The sequence below is a fragment of the Symsagittifera roscoffensis genome, chromosome 7, assembly GCF_963678635.1.
Source record: "Symsagittifera roscoffensis chromosome 7, txSymRosc1.1, whole genome shotgun sequence".
Classification (NCBI taxonomy): Eukaryota; Metazoa; Xenacoelomorpha; order Acoela; family Convolutidae; genus Symsagittifera; species Symsagittifera roscoffensis.
This window is the reverse complement of record NC_087068.1, coordinates 41,798,878-41,819,996: the sequence shown is the minus strand read 5'-3', so window position 1 is coordinate 41,819,996 and position 21,119 is coordinate 41,798,878. Positions and strand designations below refer to the sequence as shown.

Below are 21,119 nucleotides of genomic sequence, written 5' to 3'. Positions count from 1 at the left end.
CAACAAAGTGAGAAAAATATATGCCCAATGGAGGGGGTATTTAGATTAAGTTTCAGAAGAATTTTTTACTCAGTGTTTTGATTCCTGGATCTTCATGCTGCCCGCGGACGAGTTCGCAAATCAATTTATTCAACTTCCACGTGTCTAGTTAAACTGCTCGTTCTATAATCTGACGCGTTTGAGCTACTAATTTTGAAACGAGGGTGTTTTTTTTCCGGACGAATATTAATTCTGTAGCAATTTCATCAACTAAATTTTTTATCCTGTCAGACAATTTGATGACTTCAGCTCAAAAGTATATCTAACCCGTGATATTTTGTCCTAAGAACATAAGTGTCTATAGGGTGCCATTTTGCGATAATTAGTCGACCAAAAATTATTTTTTTTAAGTGCTTTTACTTTTTATAGTGAAAACGGTGAACAAAATTGGCTTGAAAAATATGCCAAATTGAAATGAGGCTGGCTAATTGATCCATATATTGCATTATTAGACCTATACATCAATTTGTGCTTCAATATGCGTATGGGGAACATTTTCAAATTGAAATTTTGAAAAATCAAAATTTGTTTTGAATTTAATTTTGTTTTCAATAACTTCTAAGTCAAGCACGTCAAATGGCAATCCAGACATTCAAAATTTCCTTCTAATACACGAATCTTGCTATTTTTAAAAACTGTATATATGGCAAGTTCTATAACCATTACTTTATTTATTCATTGAAATCATCAAGATTAAACTTATCATTTGCTGAGCATTATCAATTTCTAAGATAAACATCGAAATGTGGTAGATGATTCGATTTTTCATTTTTATTGCGTCTAAGACAAGACGGCAATTTTTCAAATCAGTTGTGGAAAAACCCATGGCTTACTTCGATAATGATCTTTAATTTCTTTGGCGATTGGAGCAGTTGAAGTTAAAACAGAGAGAGATCTGGATACATAAGCTTAATTTGCCAAGACCGATCAGAAAAATTTGACAAAAGTGTTTTTCATCCTCTAAAGAGATAAGTTCTATAATTTTTTCTCAAATTTCCCTGAAAATCTAGTGAGTTTGTTTTTATCGACTTTCGAAGACAACGGAATGCTCATGCTCGGTGTGGTTTTTTTATTCGGTCAATTTTCGCCGATCGAAATAATAGCTTTCAAAAAAAATTATACCCCATTGAAGATATTGACTTCCTGAGTTCAAATTTAAAAAGATATTTTAATTCCAATTAATTTTTTTGTACAGTTTTGTTGGTTTGAAAATGACCAAATTGGTCATTTTCTGGACTGACTAAATAATGCGCGCTTCGAAGAGTTTATTCATAATGCTGAGAGCTTAAAGCGAATTATTTATGCATGGCGAATTATCCCGTACAACAAAATCGTTCCAAATTGAATTGAGGCTAGCTAATTCGTCGTATTAATTTTGTACGAATCAAAATTTCACGTTTTGATAATGTCCAAAATTTAAAGATTTTCACTTCTTTTTTTCTCAAAAACTACTCGATATGAATTAAGGTACAGTCGAAAGATTCAGGGCTTTACCCTGATATACGAGCAGTCTTGTTTTTATAATAAACAAATTAGTTTTCAAGAATATGCAACCAAATAAATATCAGAGAAACCTCAGGAAATCTCAAAAGTTCTCAAAAAGATCTCAAAAAATTTAAAAAGTGAAATCTTTTTTGGTTTAAAAGTGGTAGCTTTGAAAAAAACGAAAGAAAGAATTACGTTGTTGATACTCTTTATGAACAAATTACAGGAAAACAGATAGCTTTCTAGCTTATCATTTTTCGATCAGATGGCATATTTGAGAGTTTACTCAGTTGATGATGAATATTTTTTAAAGCACCCAAGCCCAACTTCTTAGCAATCTGATTCTCTAATAAATGTCTTTCAAACAAAGTACTATGTCACTCATTAAGATTTGTCTGCCCTTAGGAGATGGGATTGTTGTACATTTTTTCTTTTCAAAGCAATAAAAGCATGATTAAGGTTCTAACTGACTTTGATGAAATATCTTTTTGTTTCAAATTAGCATAAATTTATCTAAAAACGCTTTTCATTACGTATTTCGCTTCTTTTCTCTTCAACCGTAAAATTTTTTTAAAATTTTCCGCTGCATTTTCAGTTTTGGAGTGATCATTTTTCAACCCTCTTTTGCTTAGGTTGAGGCGTTAATTAGAAGCTCTTCGGGACGGGCGTTTTTTGAAGTACGCAAAACTCATTAGGCTTCATTGTCCATGTTAACAAGCTTGTTCCGCTCTTTTGTTCCCCTTTCGGTGTGATCAAACGAGTTTTCATCCAATTTGTCCAATTTTAAAAGCGAGTTTTTGATTAAATCTAATTCGCCATTCTCAACATTGAACAATGAGAGCTGCTGTAAATTCAAGGTACCATGCGGTCTGCAATTCAATTTATGGACCTATTTAAATGAAGTTGAAAGTGTTAAAGATGATCAAAAAAACCTTAACACAATAAATTTTATTGCCTGAAGTTCATGAAAAAATTAGAAAAGGAAATTTTTTCTCAGTGGAATCGGAGAAACTGACTGTTTCAGGAATTATTCCGTCCAAAAAGTCCGTTTCTTATCATGTTATCAAGTTTCTCAAAATTGAGTTTGGGGTTTCTATACTTTATTTTTGGGCTGATGAAAATGAATTTAGTTCGTGTTTATATTTCTCATGATACATAAGGCAGTCTAGCAGCTGCTGGAATTGGAAGCTCAAAAAAATCTGGACCAAATTTTTCAAAGTATTCACAAATCCCGTTTTTTCGAGTTGTATATTCAATCATAGTGTAAAATGTATCAAAAATTAAATAAAATTTTTTTGTTTTTCTGTTATTCTATCGCAAAAGCATTAAGCTGTACAATCTTTTAATGATGGGCTCTGATATAAAATGTATTATAATATTTCAGAATTACCTTCGTGGTAAGAAAACTAGAGAAAACTGGTAAGAAAACTATTTTTTGACTGTTTTATCCAGAACGGTCTCCCAAAGAAAGTTAGTTTTGCTTCATTAATATTTTCAAGAATACTGCTCGTGTATCATGGTGAAGCCCTGAATCTACTGCCCTTTAATCGGGCTCTTACAACTTTTGGTAAATTTTTGTGAATTATTAATAATGATGGTTAATTTCGAATTTTAACTCGAATTTCTAATTGTATTATTAATATGTCTTATTTGACCACTAGATTGCCTGAGTTGAGAAATTGAATTGGGAAATTTGTGTGCAGTATAATATTTCGTCTAAAAATTTGAGCGTCATAGATAAAGTTTTTGAAATAATAGTAGAGAAAGGTAGATTTCAGGTTCTACCACTAAAAAATTTATTTTTAAAAGATGGTATTTTTCAGAAAACCACCCCACAGATATCTATTTCTCATTTTCTTTGAATTTCGCTACATTTTGCTCCAGTACTGAATCAGGATATGTTATGTTCCACTTTCGCTACAAAAAAACGCTTACGAACGCTCTGAAAACGTTATTGAATTCAAGAAAAAATTGCCAGCTTGCTATGTCAAAACTAAAGTGATGTCTTTTGCATGTCTTAACGTATAAGTTACATCAAATAGTTCGCCTCAATCCAGTTTGGAATGGTGTCTCATCTCTATTATTTTGCCGCTGACACCTCAATAGAACGAAATATTTTCGAATTAGTCAAAATTTCAATTTTCATGGCCCTGAACTTTTCGACATTGACTGCAGATAAAAAAATTTATTTTCGTAGTTAGTGCAACACTCTCTTGCAGACTGTTTAAAAAGTTTGCGTCAAAATTTTTTTAGTTGAAAGTTAAAACTGGTCTGAATAATAAAAAGTACCCTAAGCATAACAAGACTGCTCGTATCAGGGCGAAGCCCTGAATGTTCCGACTGGCTATTAATGTTTATGGAGCAGTAATAACTTTAAAAAAAATTTAAAAATGAAACAAAATGAAAATTTTTTTCTCTAAAATTTGAATTTTTTTTTGAAAATCATCCCCCCACACGCCATATAAAAGTACAAAAGGATAGATTTTGCTGCTTGTAACAAATCAATTATGGCAAACAAGCTTCGTTAAACCAATTTGGAACTATTTCTAAGACAGATTAAATCTCGCTGACGCGTTAATAGCGCGAAATATATCGCGCATTAATTGTTCAAATTGGCCTAAATGACAATCTTTAAACCCCCATAACTTTACGAAAAATGATCACAAGTGAAATATCTTTTCAAATTTGAGCTCAAGACAACAATACCTTTCGAAAAAATTCCGTCAAAAATGGCTAGTTAAAAAGTCGAAATTTGTCTGAAGAAAAAAACCCACCCCGAGCACAAATACTCCGTTACTTTCGTATCAAAAGTCGGAACAAAAAGACCGTCATGTAGTCTTTGAAAGTCGTTGGAACAAAAAATCGCGAAACCTCATTACTATTGGAGGATGCTGAAAGTACTGTGAAAGAGTTTTGCTGTAATTTTTGAATGATTAAAAAGCGATAAATTATCGTTTTTGGGGTAAAGTTTTCGGTCACGATTTCTCAAAATACATTGCATCGTACTGTTTCTGCTTAATTTCTAAGCAGCAAGGTTTGTCTCCGTCATTTTTTGTCTGAAATCAACCCAATTTGTGAAAAACGGGTTTTAATTTATAAATTCTATTCCTTTTGTCCAGATAATTTAAATCAGCACTTTAAATCAGACCAATATTTCATTATGAACAGCTTATTTCAAGGCACTGAAAAACTCAAGTTTTAAAAAGAATAGCCGATTACTGGGCAAGTAGCACAGAATGTTCGGAACGTAGTCTCATAACACACAAAAAAAAACTTTTCAATTAAGTGTCATTTTTTTTCTTTGTGATGCAATAAAAGGATTTATTCCAACACCAAGAATTTGAGCATATTCGACAATCATATTAAAACAGGATTTTGATTTTTTAAAATTTTTGATTCCCAAAATGGCTTTAAAAACTGCAAAAACTAATTTTACTCGAAAAAAAAATTGAGTTATCTTTAGGCGGGGTATTGCAAACGGCATAAATTAAGCATAGAGAAGCCTGCTCGTTCGTTTTATTCGTTCGAAGCTTAGACTTAAAATCAAAATTGTTAAAGCTGTTTTTCTCAATACGAGAACAATTTTTTCAAAATTTTTAAGTAATTAGAATCACGACTAAAGGGCTGAATATGCTATATCACTCGACCAATTTTGATGATTATTTGTGGTAGTTGATTTTGCTTGAAAAAAAAGCAAAAAAAAAGAAAAAACACTAAAACACGCCCGAATACAAAATTGCTACCCATTTTGAATGGTCGGAACAATAATTAAATTTATCATTGACTTTGAATTTTGAATTCGATGTAGGTCTGAATAATTACCCATTTTTGATCACAAAATATGAAATATCTACATCAGGAATGCTTTACGGGTTATTCAACCCTTCAGGAAGCAGCCCTTTAAGACTTCTACTTAGGTAGTAAACCCTATTTTATCAATAGCAGTTTTGGTCCAGATCGTTCATTTTCCTATTTCCTTTATTGATCTTCATGTTAAAAAAGGGTATCTTACCCTTCATTACCGAACCTCATTAAACCAAATAACCAAGCAAAACGGGAGGGAGCAATAGTAGCTTTTTTCTTACCCCCGTTGTGCCCCAGAATAGCCCCAAAGTGGGCATTTTTCTTCTTCATCTGGCCGAAATTAGTGCGCGCTTTCTTGCCCGCCGTTTTGCATTGTTGGTTCTATGGTTCCCCTGCTTTCCCTACTGATTGGACATTGGAGTTGAGTGAGGGATTTTAGGGACTAATGGGCTGAAAGTGCGGAGGAGGCTCTAATCTCTTTCCTGTTCTTTCCCTCTCTCTATCTTCTCTGCCGCGGTCAAAATGAATCGAATTTAGCTATTTAGTCTGATTGTATTATGAAAGGTTCAATCGGGCGGACGCTATAGCCAGAACCGTACAATTAACATACATTTTTCGGAGCTTATCCTTACAAAATAAAAATTTTCAGAGGCACACGCAGAACTCAATTTCAAAATCGTCCTATGTAATATATTGTCTAAATTAACAATGAGTGGGATTATGAAGTAATTTACAACATCTTTTATATAATATCGTATAAAATAATGAAATTTGAAATTTGTTGTCCTGAAAACAGTTTTTAAGTTTGGTTTTGTAATAGCTTGACGTTTGTTAAAACTCTCCTATTAATTAGGCTTGGTTTTAAAAAATTATCTCTATGAAAAATGGAAATACGATGGCGGTGGTATTGGAAGGGGGAGGGGGAATGGGTTGGCGGGCTGAGAAGCGGCTTGGAATTAAAGCGAAGCCACCCGTGCGATAGAGCGCATAAGCGGCTCAAGTGAAATTAAATCAACTGATCTGCTGGGATTTCTGCCTTAGCTTTCAGTTGCGGCCATTCTTCCAGCTTACCTTCTCCAATAATGATTATGAGCATTAGAGATTTCCATGTTCTGTATATTTTGCGCGTATAATAAAAAGGAATATTTAGCTTCGCTATCTTGAAGCATTTCGTTTTTTTTTTTGAAAATATTCGGTTGTGCCTCGCTGAAATCTACCCCGTTCAATCAAGTTTCCTTTTTCTTTGTTCGGTGTTTTTTTTCTAAGTTCCTCTTTTAGCTCTTTTTTAAATTCTTTTCCCTTTTTTCCCTTTTTCCACCCGATTTTCTATTTTTGTCCTGTTAATCTTTATCTTTGTCCTGCGATTAAAAAAAACTACCGAATCGAGGAATCAATGCCAATCGGGGAGATGAGTTTTACCAACCATATCACTGCCTGTCTTTTTTGTTAAACTGCGTGATCACATCAAAGACTGGTGACATACTTTTGAGTGAATCAAAGAGCGTTACGTTTTCACCATCCGGTAAACGCCACCGTTGGATTAGGGGGATTCCCTTTCAATAAAACTACCCTTTCAATATAGCCAGTCAGCCTTGAAAAAGTTTATTGCCTTTTGCTGCTTCACTTGGTTTATTTTGATGTTGATGAATTGGGGATCTGAAACAAGAGAAAAATTATATCTTTTCCTAAGATAATAAATGCGGATGATGGCTCGGTTGTATGAACAAAAAATTGATCTATACTTCAGCTAATTAAAATGAGATCATGGCGACCAATTTCTCAAAATCATTTTTTTTTAATTATCATCAATACTTTTAGTTCATATGGACGAAGGATGATTAAAACTTTCATAGACGGGTTGAGTTGTTGTTGACAAGCGGCGCGATAGAGCTCAAATAATCGATTTTTTAATAGTTCATTTTCAAAGTCAGCTCTCTCAACTATCAAAAACGATGCTTAATGCAATTACTTAATGATTTTTGGAATAACGGCGAAAAATTTTAAAGTTAAAATAACAGAATATTTATATGGGCTGTTATGTAAAACAAATACTTTTTGCTTTGCTTTTTTCAACTGTCTTTTTGAGGTCTACGCAGACAGAAAAATGTTTTCAGGGGAATAATTCAGGCCTTTCTCACCTATTATAAAAGGTGCATTAAAAACTTAATTAGTCCCTGAATGCTTTTAAGAGTGAATATTGTACCATTTCTTGAAAAGCCATACGTGATTTCAGCTCTCATTCAAGTGAAAGGATTGAAAACATTAAAAAGCTATTCAGGCATTAAGCCAAAAAAATGGCAGCTTTCATGTCTCGAAAATGTATCGTTTTTTTCCATCATGACTTTACAGTAAGGTCTACTGCTACTGACAAGCGACTTTAGATTAAGACAAATTTGTCACGGGCATTTTCTAATCTGATTAGACAGGTTCCGGAAACAGAAACAAGAAAGAAAATGGGTCCCTTCTGATTAAAGGCCTAATCGGCCACCATCATCAATCGCACTAAATCAAAAAGCAATCAATTGGGTTTCCCTTGAAGGCTGAAATATCACGTGACAGAGAAAATGCTCACAGATAAAATATATTTCAAAAGATGCAAAAATTTGTTGCTTTCATGGCCAAAAGTGAGCAAAATGTGACCATATTTAATTAGTTGTAACAAATGCTTGATCTTTGGTTTCACAACGAGGAGGCTTGAAATTTCACAACGCCGCGTTTTTCTAGAAAATTTATCATTGCCAAATAACTTTGGGATCATTTTTCCATGCTTGAAGATATACACAATGCAATATTGAAGGTAAAGGGCTGATTTAATTTATCCGGACAAAACGTTAAAAATACGAAAAATTTAAACGAGCAAATTGGGTTGATATAATGCAAAAAATGATAAGGAAAAATATTGTTTATGCTATTGCGAAATTTGGAGTTAAAATTTAACCTGAATTTGAATCGTTTTGAGGGATCTTTTCACTTATTCCGCCCAAAAATCAATATTTCAACATCATGAACTGAAATTATTTTGCTTCAATTTGATTGGCTAGAATTAGCCAATCAAATTTTAGCATCATTTCAAAATTTTTTGTTTCCAATTTTACGTCGACTTACAAATAAGCCGAATTAGCCAAAAATTTTAACTTTTTTGAAACTATTCAAGTTTGATAAAATAACCTGAAGATTTCTACCCAGACCAAAACAAAAACACAGAAAATAGCTGAGGCAAATATGCTAAACATCTGCTAAACCTTGTTAGAAATCGACTAAAACTTACAAAGATCGCAATTGTATTAGCAAAACGAATCAGTGCGATCAGTGTTTTGCTCTGTATTTATACATTGGTTACTACAATAATACAAAACTTGGAAATTTCGTCCAAATAAATAAAAGACCCCTTTTTGGCTTTTTTCAGTCAATAAAAAGTTACGCCACAGTACTGGTTCAATTGCCGACAAAACCATGTCAAAGTGAACCTCTTTTTTGTAAACCAACAAAATTTAAGAAAGGAAGAAAGGTAATACCTGCAAAAAATTGCGCCGAAAGTTGAAAAATATTTTACAACTAAATACCTTTTTTTGATATATCTTAATTTTTAATGAATTTTTTGTATCTAAAAAAATGAGAACTTTTGACTGTAAAACGATTTAACTTATACAAAACTGTGAGAAGATACTTATAACTTTTGTGAACTTTGTTGGATACATAGAAAGCTCACTTTGCACTTTGATATAATTTTGTCAGCCATTGAACCAGTAGTTTTTGGCGTTAATTTTGATTGAAAAGCCAAAAACGATCCGTTATAGGGTAAAATTTTAGACCTTATTTTCGCAAAGCAGACGGCATTTTATCAGTTCTCATAATTTGAAGTCATTATTTTGCTCTAATTGTTACGACTGCTCACAAATAATTAATTTCAACAAAAAATAGTAACCTAAAAGAGTATAGAATTGCATTTTGAGGTATCTTATTAGTTTCATTTCAGCGTTAATCACTATAATTCCAGCAAGTGTCGAAAACATTTTCCTCAATGTCAAAAAAAAGGAAATTTTTTTTTAACTAACAAATAAAATCTGATTGGTTTGAAAAATTAGTAACCCTCAAATTGCAAGAATCAAAACAAGCTAAAATACCAGAAAAGTGATCGGTCACAGTCGAACCGTGACTAAAATGAATTTTCACTTTTAAGGTCCGAAGTCGTTTTCAGTCAGTGGAATGTGTCAAGATCAAAGCTTAAAGTTTGCGTCAAGTAACAAAACTCCTGGTCTATTTAGCTTGCTTTTAGAGTTAACAAGACTGCTTGTATCAGGGCGAAGCCCTGATTGTTCAGACTGCCTCTTAAGATCTAATGCAGCAGTAATAAAAAAAAATATAATAAAATAAAACTAATTTTTTTTATTCGAGATTTTTTTTTGTGAAAATTATCCCCCCACACGTCATATACAGCATAAAGTGATAAGTTTTGCTCCCAGTAACAAATAATTTATGGCAAAAAAGCATAATCGTTCTTCAACCAATTTGGAACGATTTCTGAGACAATTAAATCTCCAGCGCGAAATCTAGTGCAAGTTAATAGCGCGAAATCTATCCCAAATTCACCAAAATGGCAATCCTTTAACCCCCATAACTTTACGAAAAGTGATCACAGGTGAAATATCTTTTCAAATTTAAGTTCAGGACAACAATACCTTTTGAATGATATTTTAAAATTCAGTCAAAAGTGGCTAGTTAAAAATTCGAAATTTGTCTGACGAAAAAAAAACCTACCCGAGCACAAATATTCCGTTACTTTCATTACGAAAGTCGGAACAAAAATCTTTAGCAGCAACAAGTCACCTCCTTTGCTACGCGGCAGAAGAGAATATTAAAGTTAAGTACTCATGTTTATTCTCAAATTGGTCAAATTGGCCATATTGAAACCCTCTTTACCTTCAAAAATGATCGCAGTTACAATATCCTTTTTATTTTGATTTTAGGGCAAACATATTTTGGGTCCTTCCCCACTATGGACCCTACCCCTCGTAATTTATAGCCCCCAGTGAATAAATCAGATAAAGCAATCAAACATGCATTGTCAACTAGCATGGGCGTGTTCATTTGTTTATACTGACTCTTCTCAGCGAGTAGTTCAGTACTAAAAAATGGATGCATTTTTTCATCAATTCACTAATCAAAAAACTTAACTGTCTTAAGATGACTTGAAAATTGACAAACTGGGTAGGGGCTATAATTTTTTTCTACTAGACTGGGGTAGGAGTAGGAGAATAGGAAAAATCCAATATTCTTTTTAATACTTTAAGAAACGTTCAAAAAACCTGTTACTCAGAGACTAAGCAATTCTTTAAAACCCATGCGCAATAGTTCTGTCACGGAATCAAGCTGAACTTTTTCATCTTCGAAGGTCAGGACGAACGTCTTCACGCACTTTATGCTCACAACAATCGATTTCTCAGTCATACGGGGTGTTTCAAAAATTCTGCACAACTTTAAGCATCAGTTGCGAGCTATGCATAGAAGCAACAAACACAAATAATAGCTGGTTGGATAGATTGTTTAAGGACGTTTTATAGTTGCTAAAATTTAAACTACCGGAATTAGCACTGTGTGAACAAAACTTGATTTGAAAAAATTTTTTCAGTCATACTAAAAAAAACATGGTTTCAAAACTCTCTGACGATAAAAAGCGTTTCAACCACTGCTGTTACGCGTCAATACTTTATCAAGTTTAACAAAATATCTGACCATCGAAAATTTGAGTATTCTCATCACGGTTTTCGGAGAGTTTGGAAAAATTTCACTGAGCTTATTGGTTTTGGGGTTATGGCGTTTCAATAATCTGCTCATAGCATCCCTCAAGTATCACAGAATTAAGGCAGATGAAAGAAAACTTCAGTAGATTGATCTCAAAAATTAAGCCTGCAGTTTTTCGTCAAGTCTTTAATTGGTCAAATACGAATAATTTTGAGAAATAATCGTTTTTCAACGCCTTTGTTCAAATAAGTGGGTTTTTTTCGCTTTCTGTGCAAAGTCCTGAAATGGTATGTTGAAGTTGTGACTATGTTAAAAAATTTAAATTTCAAAATTTAATTTCTGTGCAAAAAGTTTGTGTACTACCTTTCTGTTTCTGGGTAGAGGAAGAGGTTGAAATTAAACATTTTGTTCATTATAATTTTCTGATAATTTGTGCTATACTAACCACGTGTCGTTTGTTCACAGGGTGCGGCAGCTGGGCGAGAAGCTGCATGAATACTTCGGAAGAACACTCGGTGAAAACTTGGGGGCTGAAAAACTGGAAGATGTGAGTCATCGTGGCTATGAAATTTCATGGACATTTAGTTCTTTTTTAAAGGTGGTGTCCATTCATTTTCAGAAGGTTTGGTTACATTGATCTGAGGCACATAATCATATCATTTTGAATTCTGATCTTTGAAAAATCTAAACTGCTGTAACTTAGACAAAATAGACAAAATATAACTTAGACAAAATCGATATTAAACTCGTATACCATTCTAAATTTCATTCGATTCGACTCTCTGCTAAGTTACCACTCATATAGCTAAGTTACCCAATGTATTTTGACTGATAAAGAGGGGTTGACATGAAATTGAATGAACCATAAAAATTGGCAGACGGACGATGAGTAGAATGCACCAGAATAGAATTTACAAGATGAAACCAGGGGCAGATTTAGGAGGCAGGGCGTGGTCTCGGTCGTTTTTTTTCTCAGGGATTCGACTCCCTGCCGACCCAAAGGGTCCCCCTTTGTTCTATTTTGAGATATCCGTTTTGGGCTGACGGAGCCTAAAATTATTCTAAGGGCGGGTTGGGGGGGGGGGGGAGGGGGGGTTGATGCGCGCCGAAAAAAAAAAATTTTTTTGGTCAAATTCCAAAAAGTGCCTAAAAACGTACCTTGTTTTTTCAAAGTTTTGCCTGGGGCGTAAAAAATAGGTTGACAAAGTTTTCGAAAGTTTTTGTAAAATCCCCCCTCAAGAAACTCCAAGGTCTGCCCCTGGATGAAACCCAAAAGTTCATGAAATTGAAAAGTTCGTGAAACCCAAAAAGTTAGAAAATTCAGAAATCAAGAATCCCAAAAGTCATTGCATCCAAAGTCATCGAACCTACAAAGCTATAAAAAAAATTTCTCTACATCTTGTGGTTGTTTCAGATTGTGCGACAGAAGAGTCCCCGCATCTCCAAGATAGACGGAGAAAAGATGGTGCTGGAGTTCGCCACTGAGATGCAGAAGATGCTCAGTGCCAAAATCACTGCCATCGAGGTCAGTTGTACTTCCACTCCACAGTTTTTGACCTCGACTCTCGCACAATTTTGTTTTATATGGCACAATTTTGCATTATCTTGAGCGTATCTTCTTTTTCCGTTGTTTTCCCAGACCTAATTTAGTTACCGCCATTGATAATCAGCAGGGAGCGGAAAAAAGTAGATACTTTTTTTTCTATTTTTTTTCCTTTTTTTGCTGTATATTCAGCAAAAAAATGGAGCAAAAACATAATTTTGCGTTAATTTACCCTAAAAACAGTTTTTAAAAGAACCATAAATTGAAGTTTGTGATGAAAAATCTGCCAATTTCGATTATGTGCGGATAAAAATCTATGAAGTTGAACCATTTTTCAGCATTTTGAGGCAAAAACCGCGTCCTTGTCAGAAATTACGGCGGTGTATCGACTAGCATAAAGCTCGTCTAGCATAAAAGTTTACTGGTAAAAAAAAAATTGAAGCAAAAAATTCATTTATAGTCAAAATTAAAATCGTTGCACACAAAAACCTATATGCAAATCAGTTTTTTTCACACATTTCACAATTTGCGCGTCGATCAACGTTCAGTTCAAGCCATTACAGGTCCGGGTGAAATTGATCACGATTTATGTGACAAAAATAAAATCATTTGCTCGTTGATTGCTTAGTTTCTTAATTGCTCAAACTACTATTTGTAAGCCAAAAATTTACTTTTTTTTCTGCTCCCTGGTAATCAGAACCAAAGTAAATCCAAAGTATAAACAATCTTTGGGTCTGCAAAAAGCGAAACAATTGATTGACGTTTTGATTCATCCAGAAAAGCACCTACCAGAACGGATCTATATAATCTAACAGCGAAATCGATTATACTGCTATATTTAACGAAAAAACAAGCATTTTTTTCATACTTCATGTTTATTTTCATTATTTGTTGACACTTTTTTCAGAACATTGCCAATCAAACGGAGGATGCGAATATGAAGCACAAATACGATCGAGATCTGGAGGTAATTATGGATTAAGTAGTTTCTTTATGACCCCATATAGTCGAGCTGTCTTCCTCGCTCTCAATCCCTTTCTCCTCTCCCCTCCGCTCATCTTGAATAAATCTGAGCCGATCATCTTTTGAAGTATTTCCGTTTATACCTGCAGTGTCACTCTTAGAAGTGAGGGAGTAATGTCAAATGACAAGATGGTGTGACCATTTGAAAAATCACAAGTCTGGTTCGTGGAAAATTGAGAGAAGCATGATGAAAAAATGACACTTTTTCAAGTGAAAAAATGAGGAAAGCATAATATTGGTTTTTCTATTGACTTCTATTCACAAGCTAAATTTTGTTCATAATTTTAAATTAACGTTAGTTTTGATAATAAAATTAATTCAATTTCTATTCCTTTTTCTTTAAATTTAAAAATTTATAAATTTAAAAACATATACAATCATGATTGTGAATCTCATAATTTTAAATTAAAAATCAGTAATTTTTGCTTGCAAACTGCAAATGATTAAAAAACCAAAATTTTTGCCTCTAAAACTATTTGTTTTAATTGGACTCTTTCTTCGGGTGGCCAGGGGTCGGAAAAACATTGAAACTGAATTTTACGAGGATGAGATCGCGCTAAAACTTTATAAGTTTTGTACTAAATTCGATTCTCGATCATTTTGTTTTTCACTTGGGTTTTTTGGTGCTCAATTTTTAAATGTAAATATATTTAACTCATCATAACCGTTAATCTAGTTTCAAATTTATTACCGTTCATGTTGTTGTTCAAAAACTTCAAACTATTGCGATTTGGTCGGTAAAAAAAGTGTTGTACTCTTTGTTGTTCTTTTCAGTTCGACTACTACAACGCAAACTTCCTGAACAAGTACCGACTGGTCACTGACGAATGGGGCAACCAGAGTATGGAGTTGAGACCCGACAGTAAGGAGATGGTGTTCATATCCAGCGAACAGTTCCAGGACACCAGCATTAACTGGACACACAGCACACTACAAGTGCCAGTCAGCATATTCAAAAGAGGTTATTGATAAATAAGAAGTTCGTTTACGAATCGAGCAAATTAATGCAACTAATTGTTCCGATCACTCTCGAAGATTGGTAAAGTACTGTGCAATTGGATCTTTTTTTAAGACCTTAACCCAATTTTGGCTGCCTCAAGGAAAATGCGTTGAAGGTCAAGTGTGGTATCATATTACAGCCCTGATGTTGGTCGTGATATTGATTTTTAAACGAACCGGAAAAAAAACCTCTGAGTCAAGAGAAACTGTTCTGAATATATTCGACTTTCAAATTAAATAAGAAAAAACTAGCTAATAGGATGGGCTCAACTTCAATTTTTCTAGTATTTTAACGCTATATATAGCTCTTTCTAGCATTTATTGACTAAATCTAACGTAAATTTTTTTTCTTCGACTCCCACCAGCTATCCGTGTTTAATATAACTGAAAAATTTTTGCTGCGCCGAGTCAAGCGTAAACAATAATACGACAAAGGAGCAGACTAGAATTTTAACAAGGATAGTTATTTGCTGGGCAATCAGCACAGAAAGTTCTGATCACGGTTATTATTGCAAAAGCAGAAAATGAAAAAGAAACCAGAAGCAAAATTTTCAAAAACATTTTTGATCAGTGAAAATACCCAGGAATTTTGTCTTCGAGTCTGTTTTAGCTTTTTTCTGTTATCCACTCAAAATCAGGTACCAAAACTAATCAAAAGAATGGGTCGAATCATTTATTATTTTAATATTTTGAAAAAAAAATTAAATATTGAAAAAAGATAATTTGAAAAAAGATAATATTTTTTGTTGTTACTTTTAATACAGTTGTTTGAAAATTCTGTACTACTTGCACAGCACCGGCTATACTTATTTGAGTTTTTTGAGTTTTTTATTTTTTAAGAAGTATCTTAAAAATTGATTATTAGGTTTGATAATGTTTAATTAGAAATTTATCTATTACCAGCAACATTTCTTTGCTGTTGAAATGTCTTAATTACGCCGCGAAATTTTTTTTCTCAAAACGTTCACTTCTATCCGAATTGCAATCGAAAGGATTTCACTGAATATTTCTTACTTGCCCAACAACTACGTTTTGTGTAATAGCAGAAAACAACTTTGCGTTGGAAAAACGCACCCGTGGATGGACTGCTTCTCGTGGAGGGGTTAAAAACGAAAAAATGTTACCGTTTTTTGTGGTTTGACTTGTATAATCTAGTTTTCAAATTCTAAGTGAGTTTCAATGATTTCGAAATTGTTTCTAGACGCACAAATTTCCACAAAAAATCGGAACGCAAGTTTTTCCTCGCTTTTGATATAATATTTAATGATTGTTTATTATTTTTGAAAATAAAAATCGACAGTAAAGTTTTTTGTTGAGTTCAAATAATTTTACACCAGTTAAGTTTATACCATCAAAAAATGCAACTTTAAACTAAAACAAGGACATTCGTGTTTTTTTTTCAAAAATAATGTCGTTTTTTGGCGTGGAAAAAAAACAAGAACAAAATTTAATTTTAAGTATATTTGATAGTAATAGTGATTTAGAAATACTGAGCTATCTTATTTTGTTTTATAAAACGATTAGAGAAAAATATTTAAAAAAACATTATTTTTGAATTTTTTATTCCCAAGATGGTTCTAAAAAAACTTTAAAAACAATTTCAACTGGATCAAGACTATTTTTTCAGGTCTTGAATAAAAAATTTTTTGCTTGTCTTTCAATAATTTGAATACTCGGTTGCTCTTTTTGCTCAAAATGGCACTAAAACTCAAAAATTTTAAACTATTTTTTCTTGTAACTGGGACAATTTAAAAAATAATAAATTCGGTCAAATCGGGCTTCAAAATTATAAACCACTCACGTTCCAATGATTATTTGTGGCACCTTATTGTGTTTGGGTAACCAGAAAAACTAATACACCAGAGTTTTTAGCCATTTTCATCATTGGCGGGAAAGATTTATTTTGCACGACATTAAATTTGATGAAGTTATAGGGACTATTTGGGCCGAATTGGGATAGAAAGACCGCCTGACTTGTCACATTTTCAGTAAAATGTTACAAATTATTCTAATTTTATTTGAGGCTTGCTAATGGACCCAAATGACGTGTTAATATATGCGAAATATATCACTTTTTTTATATTGCAGGTGTGGAAGAATTTCAGTGTTTGTCACTATTGTTTTGAAAACAATTTTGGAATAAATTCAAACCTAAATTTAGTTCAAACACCCTAATCTACAGTCGAAACTTCCAAGGCCAAGTCCCAATGCCACGGCTTGGTAACAAAATTGATTTACTAAAAATTATCCTTTCACTATAAAAACATCAATATTAACAGCATGAGTCTCTGTTAGCGTTCTAGCATGGTTGATCATTCAAGTTGGTTTTATTTCTGTTCCTTTGTGTTTCTAGACCCAGACGTGGTGAATGGGATTTACTTCACGGAGAGTCTGAACCGAGTGTTTGAGGAGAACCACAAGAAGGACCCCACCTTAACCTGGCAGTACTTTGCCAGCTCCACCGGATTCTTCCGAAACTATCCCGGTACGTTCTATCCATTGTTTTTTTTCGTGTTTTGTGCCGTTCATTATTTTGTGTTTTTTGAACATCTGTAGGCGTGGATTGGGGCGTGGGCGAGGGAGACGTGGACGTGTATGACGCAAGAGAGAGGTCCTGGTATCTGCAGGCCTCCCACTCACCCAAAGATGTCGTCATCCTCATTGATTCCAGTGGGAGCATGACTGGTAGTAGGGAGTTTGTGGCCAGCAATGCTGTCCAAACCATCATCGAAACACTTCTGGACGATGACTTTTTCAACATACTCACAGTAATCATTATTTTTGTTTTTATTATTTCTGGCCTTAATAAAATAATACTCAGTTCACATATGCTAGGCTGCGAAACTACTTAATTGAAAATTGAGTGTGATTGAACCATTGGGGTTGGTACTATTTTTCGACAGCCGTGCCTTGCTGGTTAAACCTATGAACTTGCGAAGAGCGCCTACAGCGGAAATGCTGAAAAGTAATATTTTTTTTTCAAAAAATCACCTGCTAAACCGAAAATTGTGCCGATTATGATTATTATAGGATTTTGCCGGAAGAAAGTTTCACAAAATATCAACCTTTCTTTTTTTGAAATTTCCCGATAAAATTTCTGTGCACATCACTGCCCCATTCCGATGAACAAATTTTACAAAATTTTTGCGGCCTTTTTGATTTATTGCAAAGCGACCATTTTTGTATTATTGCTGCGTTGCTTGATTTGGCAGTTACATTCTTCTTGACTTAGCTGTCGTTTGTGTGTTATTCCAGTTTGCAGAGGAGACGAACTACTTGGAGGAGTGTTTCAACGGCCACTTGGTGCAGGCTAACTCGGACAACAAGCAGATAATGAAGAAGAAGCTGGATGAGAAGACTATGAGGGGAGGGTCAATTGGGATTGCCAACTTCCAGACGGCACTCACCACCGCATTCCAACTACTCAAAAATGTCAGTTCACATTTTAACTTAACTTAAAACAATTTAACCACGAGGGAAAGCAATATTTTACTAAAGCTTAAGAGTTGTTCAGCTCTTAACGGAAGGCTGCTGCTGCGCGTCCTTGATAAAGATTTACAGAAAATATTATGCTTATATATCTGGTTTTTTTTTCAAAAGTTGAGCACAAATCATGGAGATCCTCGAAACATCAACCTTACAACTGAGAAACGGAAACTGATCCACCACGGCTCCCCCTTTTGATTTATGTGTGCATAAATTAACCGAAGTATGAAAGAACCGAAAACAAACTGAGCATCTAAATCAGCAGGAAGTTGCTTTAATTTAGTTTGAATTTTTTCAAGCAGTAGACCAATTTTAGATGGTTTTCTTGAGAATTCAAAATTTTGGCGATAATTTTAGGAACTGTTTTATACTAAAATCATTTTAACCACATATTTTGTCCGTGGGTAGTAATAGTTTTATTTTGCTAGAATTTTTTGTTTTTTGTGAAACTTTTGCTTTTTATTTTAGATTTTTTGCTTACTTTATCCTGAACATTTTTCGCGGAATTTGCATGTGAAAAATTTGTTGATTTGTTTGAATTTTGTTTGATTCTGCCAATTGAGAATCAAAACCAGTGCGAGATCCGAGTCAGGGCTAAGTCTTTACGTTTTCAAATTGGGTTCACGGATTTTTGCGTTTCTACTACTTTTCGGCTTGATTCCACATCAAGACTTTTTCTGAAAAAAATAATCCGCCATTATATTTTTTAGAATGACCCGTTAAACATTCTTAATCCTAATGATAATTAAATGCTTGCGAGTTTTTTTACTTCTCGACACGTTTTCTCAACGATCTTCAGTAGTCTAGTTTCTGACATTTTCCCTTTTTCCAAATTTGATAAAATATTACTTTGTTGTAGCTAATTCTAAGTTAAAACTATTAACAAGAATAAGAATTAAGATTAATTAGTCGGTAAGTTAAAACATTAAAGCACTGAGAGATCATTCTCTCCGCCGGAGAGAATGGCCAATGAAGGTCATAGAGGAGTGACCTGTTAATTAAAACTAAATACGTTTTGCAATAAATGCAAAATATGATGCAATCACAACATTCCTCTAGGCAGGAAAAATTTTTAATTTACACTTAATAAGTACGAAATACGAAATAACTGAGTCTGAGTCCTTTCTCCCCCTTTAAGGACGAGGGAAAGAATTTAAAGCACCGCTAAATAAGAAACTGAAATTAACTAAAGCGCCACTATAGTGCTAAGTACTGCACCGATGGAATGAAGATATGGTTATCCGGTATCCGACGGATAAGATGTAAGAAAGTAAATAAATTAAAATACGACGAAATTATCACCGCGACTTAGTAAAGGCAAGGTATTACATCGCGTAAGATAAATGTTTTGTCCGATAAGGATTTTATGACAGCCGGGTGTGGTGAGTCAATTTATGGATAATTACTCCGAAGGAATTGATTAGTTACGAAAATTAGTGTACACAAAATCTTCTAATTCAATTTCAAGAAATATAGCTTAGCGCCGGTGTGAAAATGGGATGTACTCGAAACAAAAGGTTGGTATTATGCTTGTTGATTACAAATTTCTGTACTCGTTTAGAAAGTTTTCTAGTTCGGCGTTAAAGAGTTCACTATCAAGTTCGGACGGATCTCCGAAATTTTCCACTTCCATCCTTAGTGATTCATCGGTTGATGGGGTGGATGTCTGGTCTGGAGATGGCAAATTCGAGTCCAATAAAATTAACTCCGCCGGAGCCGTGTTGTTGACTGTCTCGTGAGTAGTGATATCGTCGATTTCTATCACGATGGGATCAGCTGCTGAACCAGAGGCTTCTTGTGATTTGTCTACGGCATCTCTAAAATATCTTCGACCGTAAAATGTCGGTGAGCCAACATTTCTACTAGAATGGCGGATGGTGGGGAGAACTATACCAGGTATGTTAGTAGGGTTGAGAGGTGGAGTGCACTCGCCCGCTGAATCAATTGTCTCGCACACCGGGAAATCTGAAATTGAGCCCGAATCCGTTGGATTATGTTCATCCTGTAGGTCCCGTGGTTTGATCGTGGATTCTTCCTCTCCCTGGGTTGTAGTCCTCTGTTCCAGTGCGCTAAGAGTTCGATTAGCAGGAATAATGCTAATTGGGCACTCGTGAGTCTGATCCTCGAATTGATCTCTATTTAGGTCCGTATCGTCTTCTAAAATCTAAGATTTTATTTCAGTATTGGTTACGCCGGAATTAGGGTCGATTCCATTTGGGAAATGGGTTGTGTGTGAGTCTGAAATAAAGCGCTCTCTGGCTACATCCCTACAAGGAAAACCGCCCGCTATCCATTCCCATTCGCTAGTATCTGAAATATCCGAAGGAATTAGCATGGATTCATCCAAAGCAAGGTAACCTGGAGGGGTTGACGACTTCTTTGAGCGACGGGTTTGTCTTCTGGTTTGTTTGTAGGATGACCCCGATACGCGTGTCCCTGTCAGGTTGTCGGATGGGACCAGTTCCACTTGTCTACGAGTCCTTTTTCGTTTTTTGTCTTCGTCTTGAGCCCTCCTGTTTCTGACCTACTTCAACATTAGGATTAGGAAAGTAAGGGAATTAAATATTACCTTTAAAAGGTCTGATTTTATTCGAGGTAGATTTAGGAATCGCAATGTCGGATTTTCGTATTATTTTTCCGTCGGATAATTCTACTGTCGAGGTAGACGAATTTATTATTCTTTGGTTTAGTTCCCTATAGAAAAAGTCTCGGTTGATGTTACCGTTAGTTTTTCGAAGGATTTTATCTTTGAAGGGGCTTTTGATTGGTAATCTATTAGGCTTGATTTTCGAGGATGAGGCGTAGTCAGTGTCGTAGCCCTTTTCGGTCGGCGTTTGGTTCTTTTTCGCTACCAAATCGTCCTTGTAACCATCCTCTAGTCTATCATCCGCGTTCCAGTCTTTCGCCCGTTCTTTAGATAAAATAGACTTCCCTTTGTCTAAAATTCCAAAGGAAGGTTTACCAGAAGCTAGTTGTTTACAAATTGTATTTGGTTTTC

General features: G+C 34.4%; 1 protein-coding gene across 9 annotated transcripts in view; it reads left to right on the top strand.

Moving 5' to 3' along the window:
• Positions 1-21,119, top strand: part of LOC134852203 (voltage-dependent calcium channel subunit alpha-2/delta-3-like) — a 107,960-nt gene that overhangs the window by 28,047 nt on the left and 58,794 nt on the right. For all 9 annotated transcript variants that reach the window (XM_063868519.1, XM_063868520.1, XM_063868518.1 and 6 more), the window contains 7 exons: positions 11,536-11,617; positions 12,485-12,595; positions 13,521-13,580; positions 14,411-14,597; positions 16,989-17,120; positions 17,192-17,403; positions 17,891-18,067. In XM_063868519.1, the coding sequence (XP_063724589.1) occupies positions 11,536-11,617; positions 12,485-12,595; positions 13,521-13,580; positions 14,411-14,597; positions 16,989-17,120; positions 17,192-17,403; positions 17,891-18,067 (961 nt within the window). The remainder of the gene's footprint in view (positions 1-11,535; positions 11,618-12,484; positions 12,596-13,520; positions 13,581-14,410; positions 14,598-16,988; positions 17,121-17,191; positions 17,404-17,890; positions 18,068-21,119) is intronic.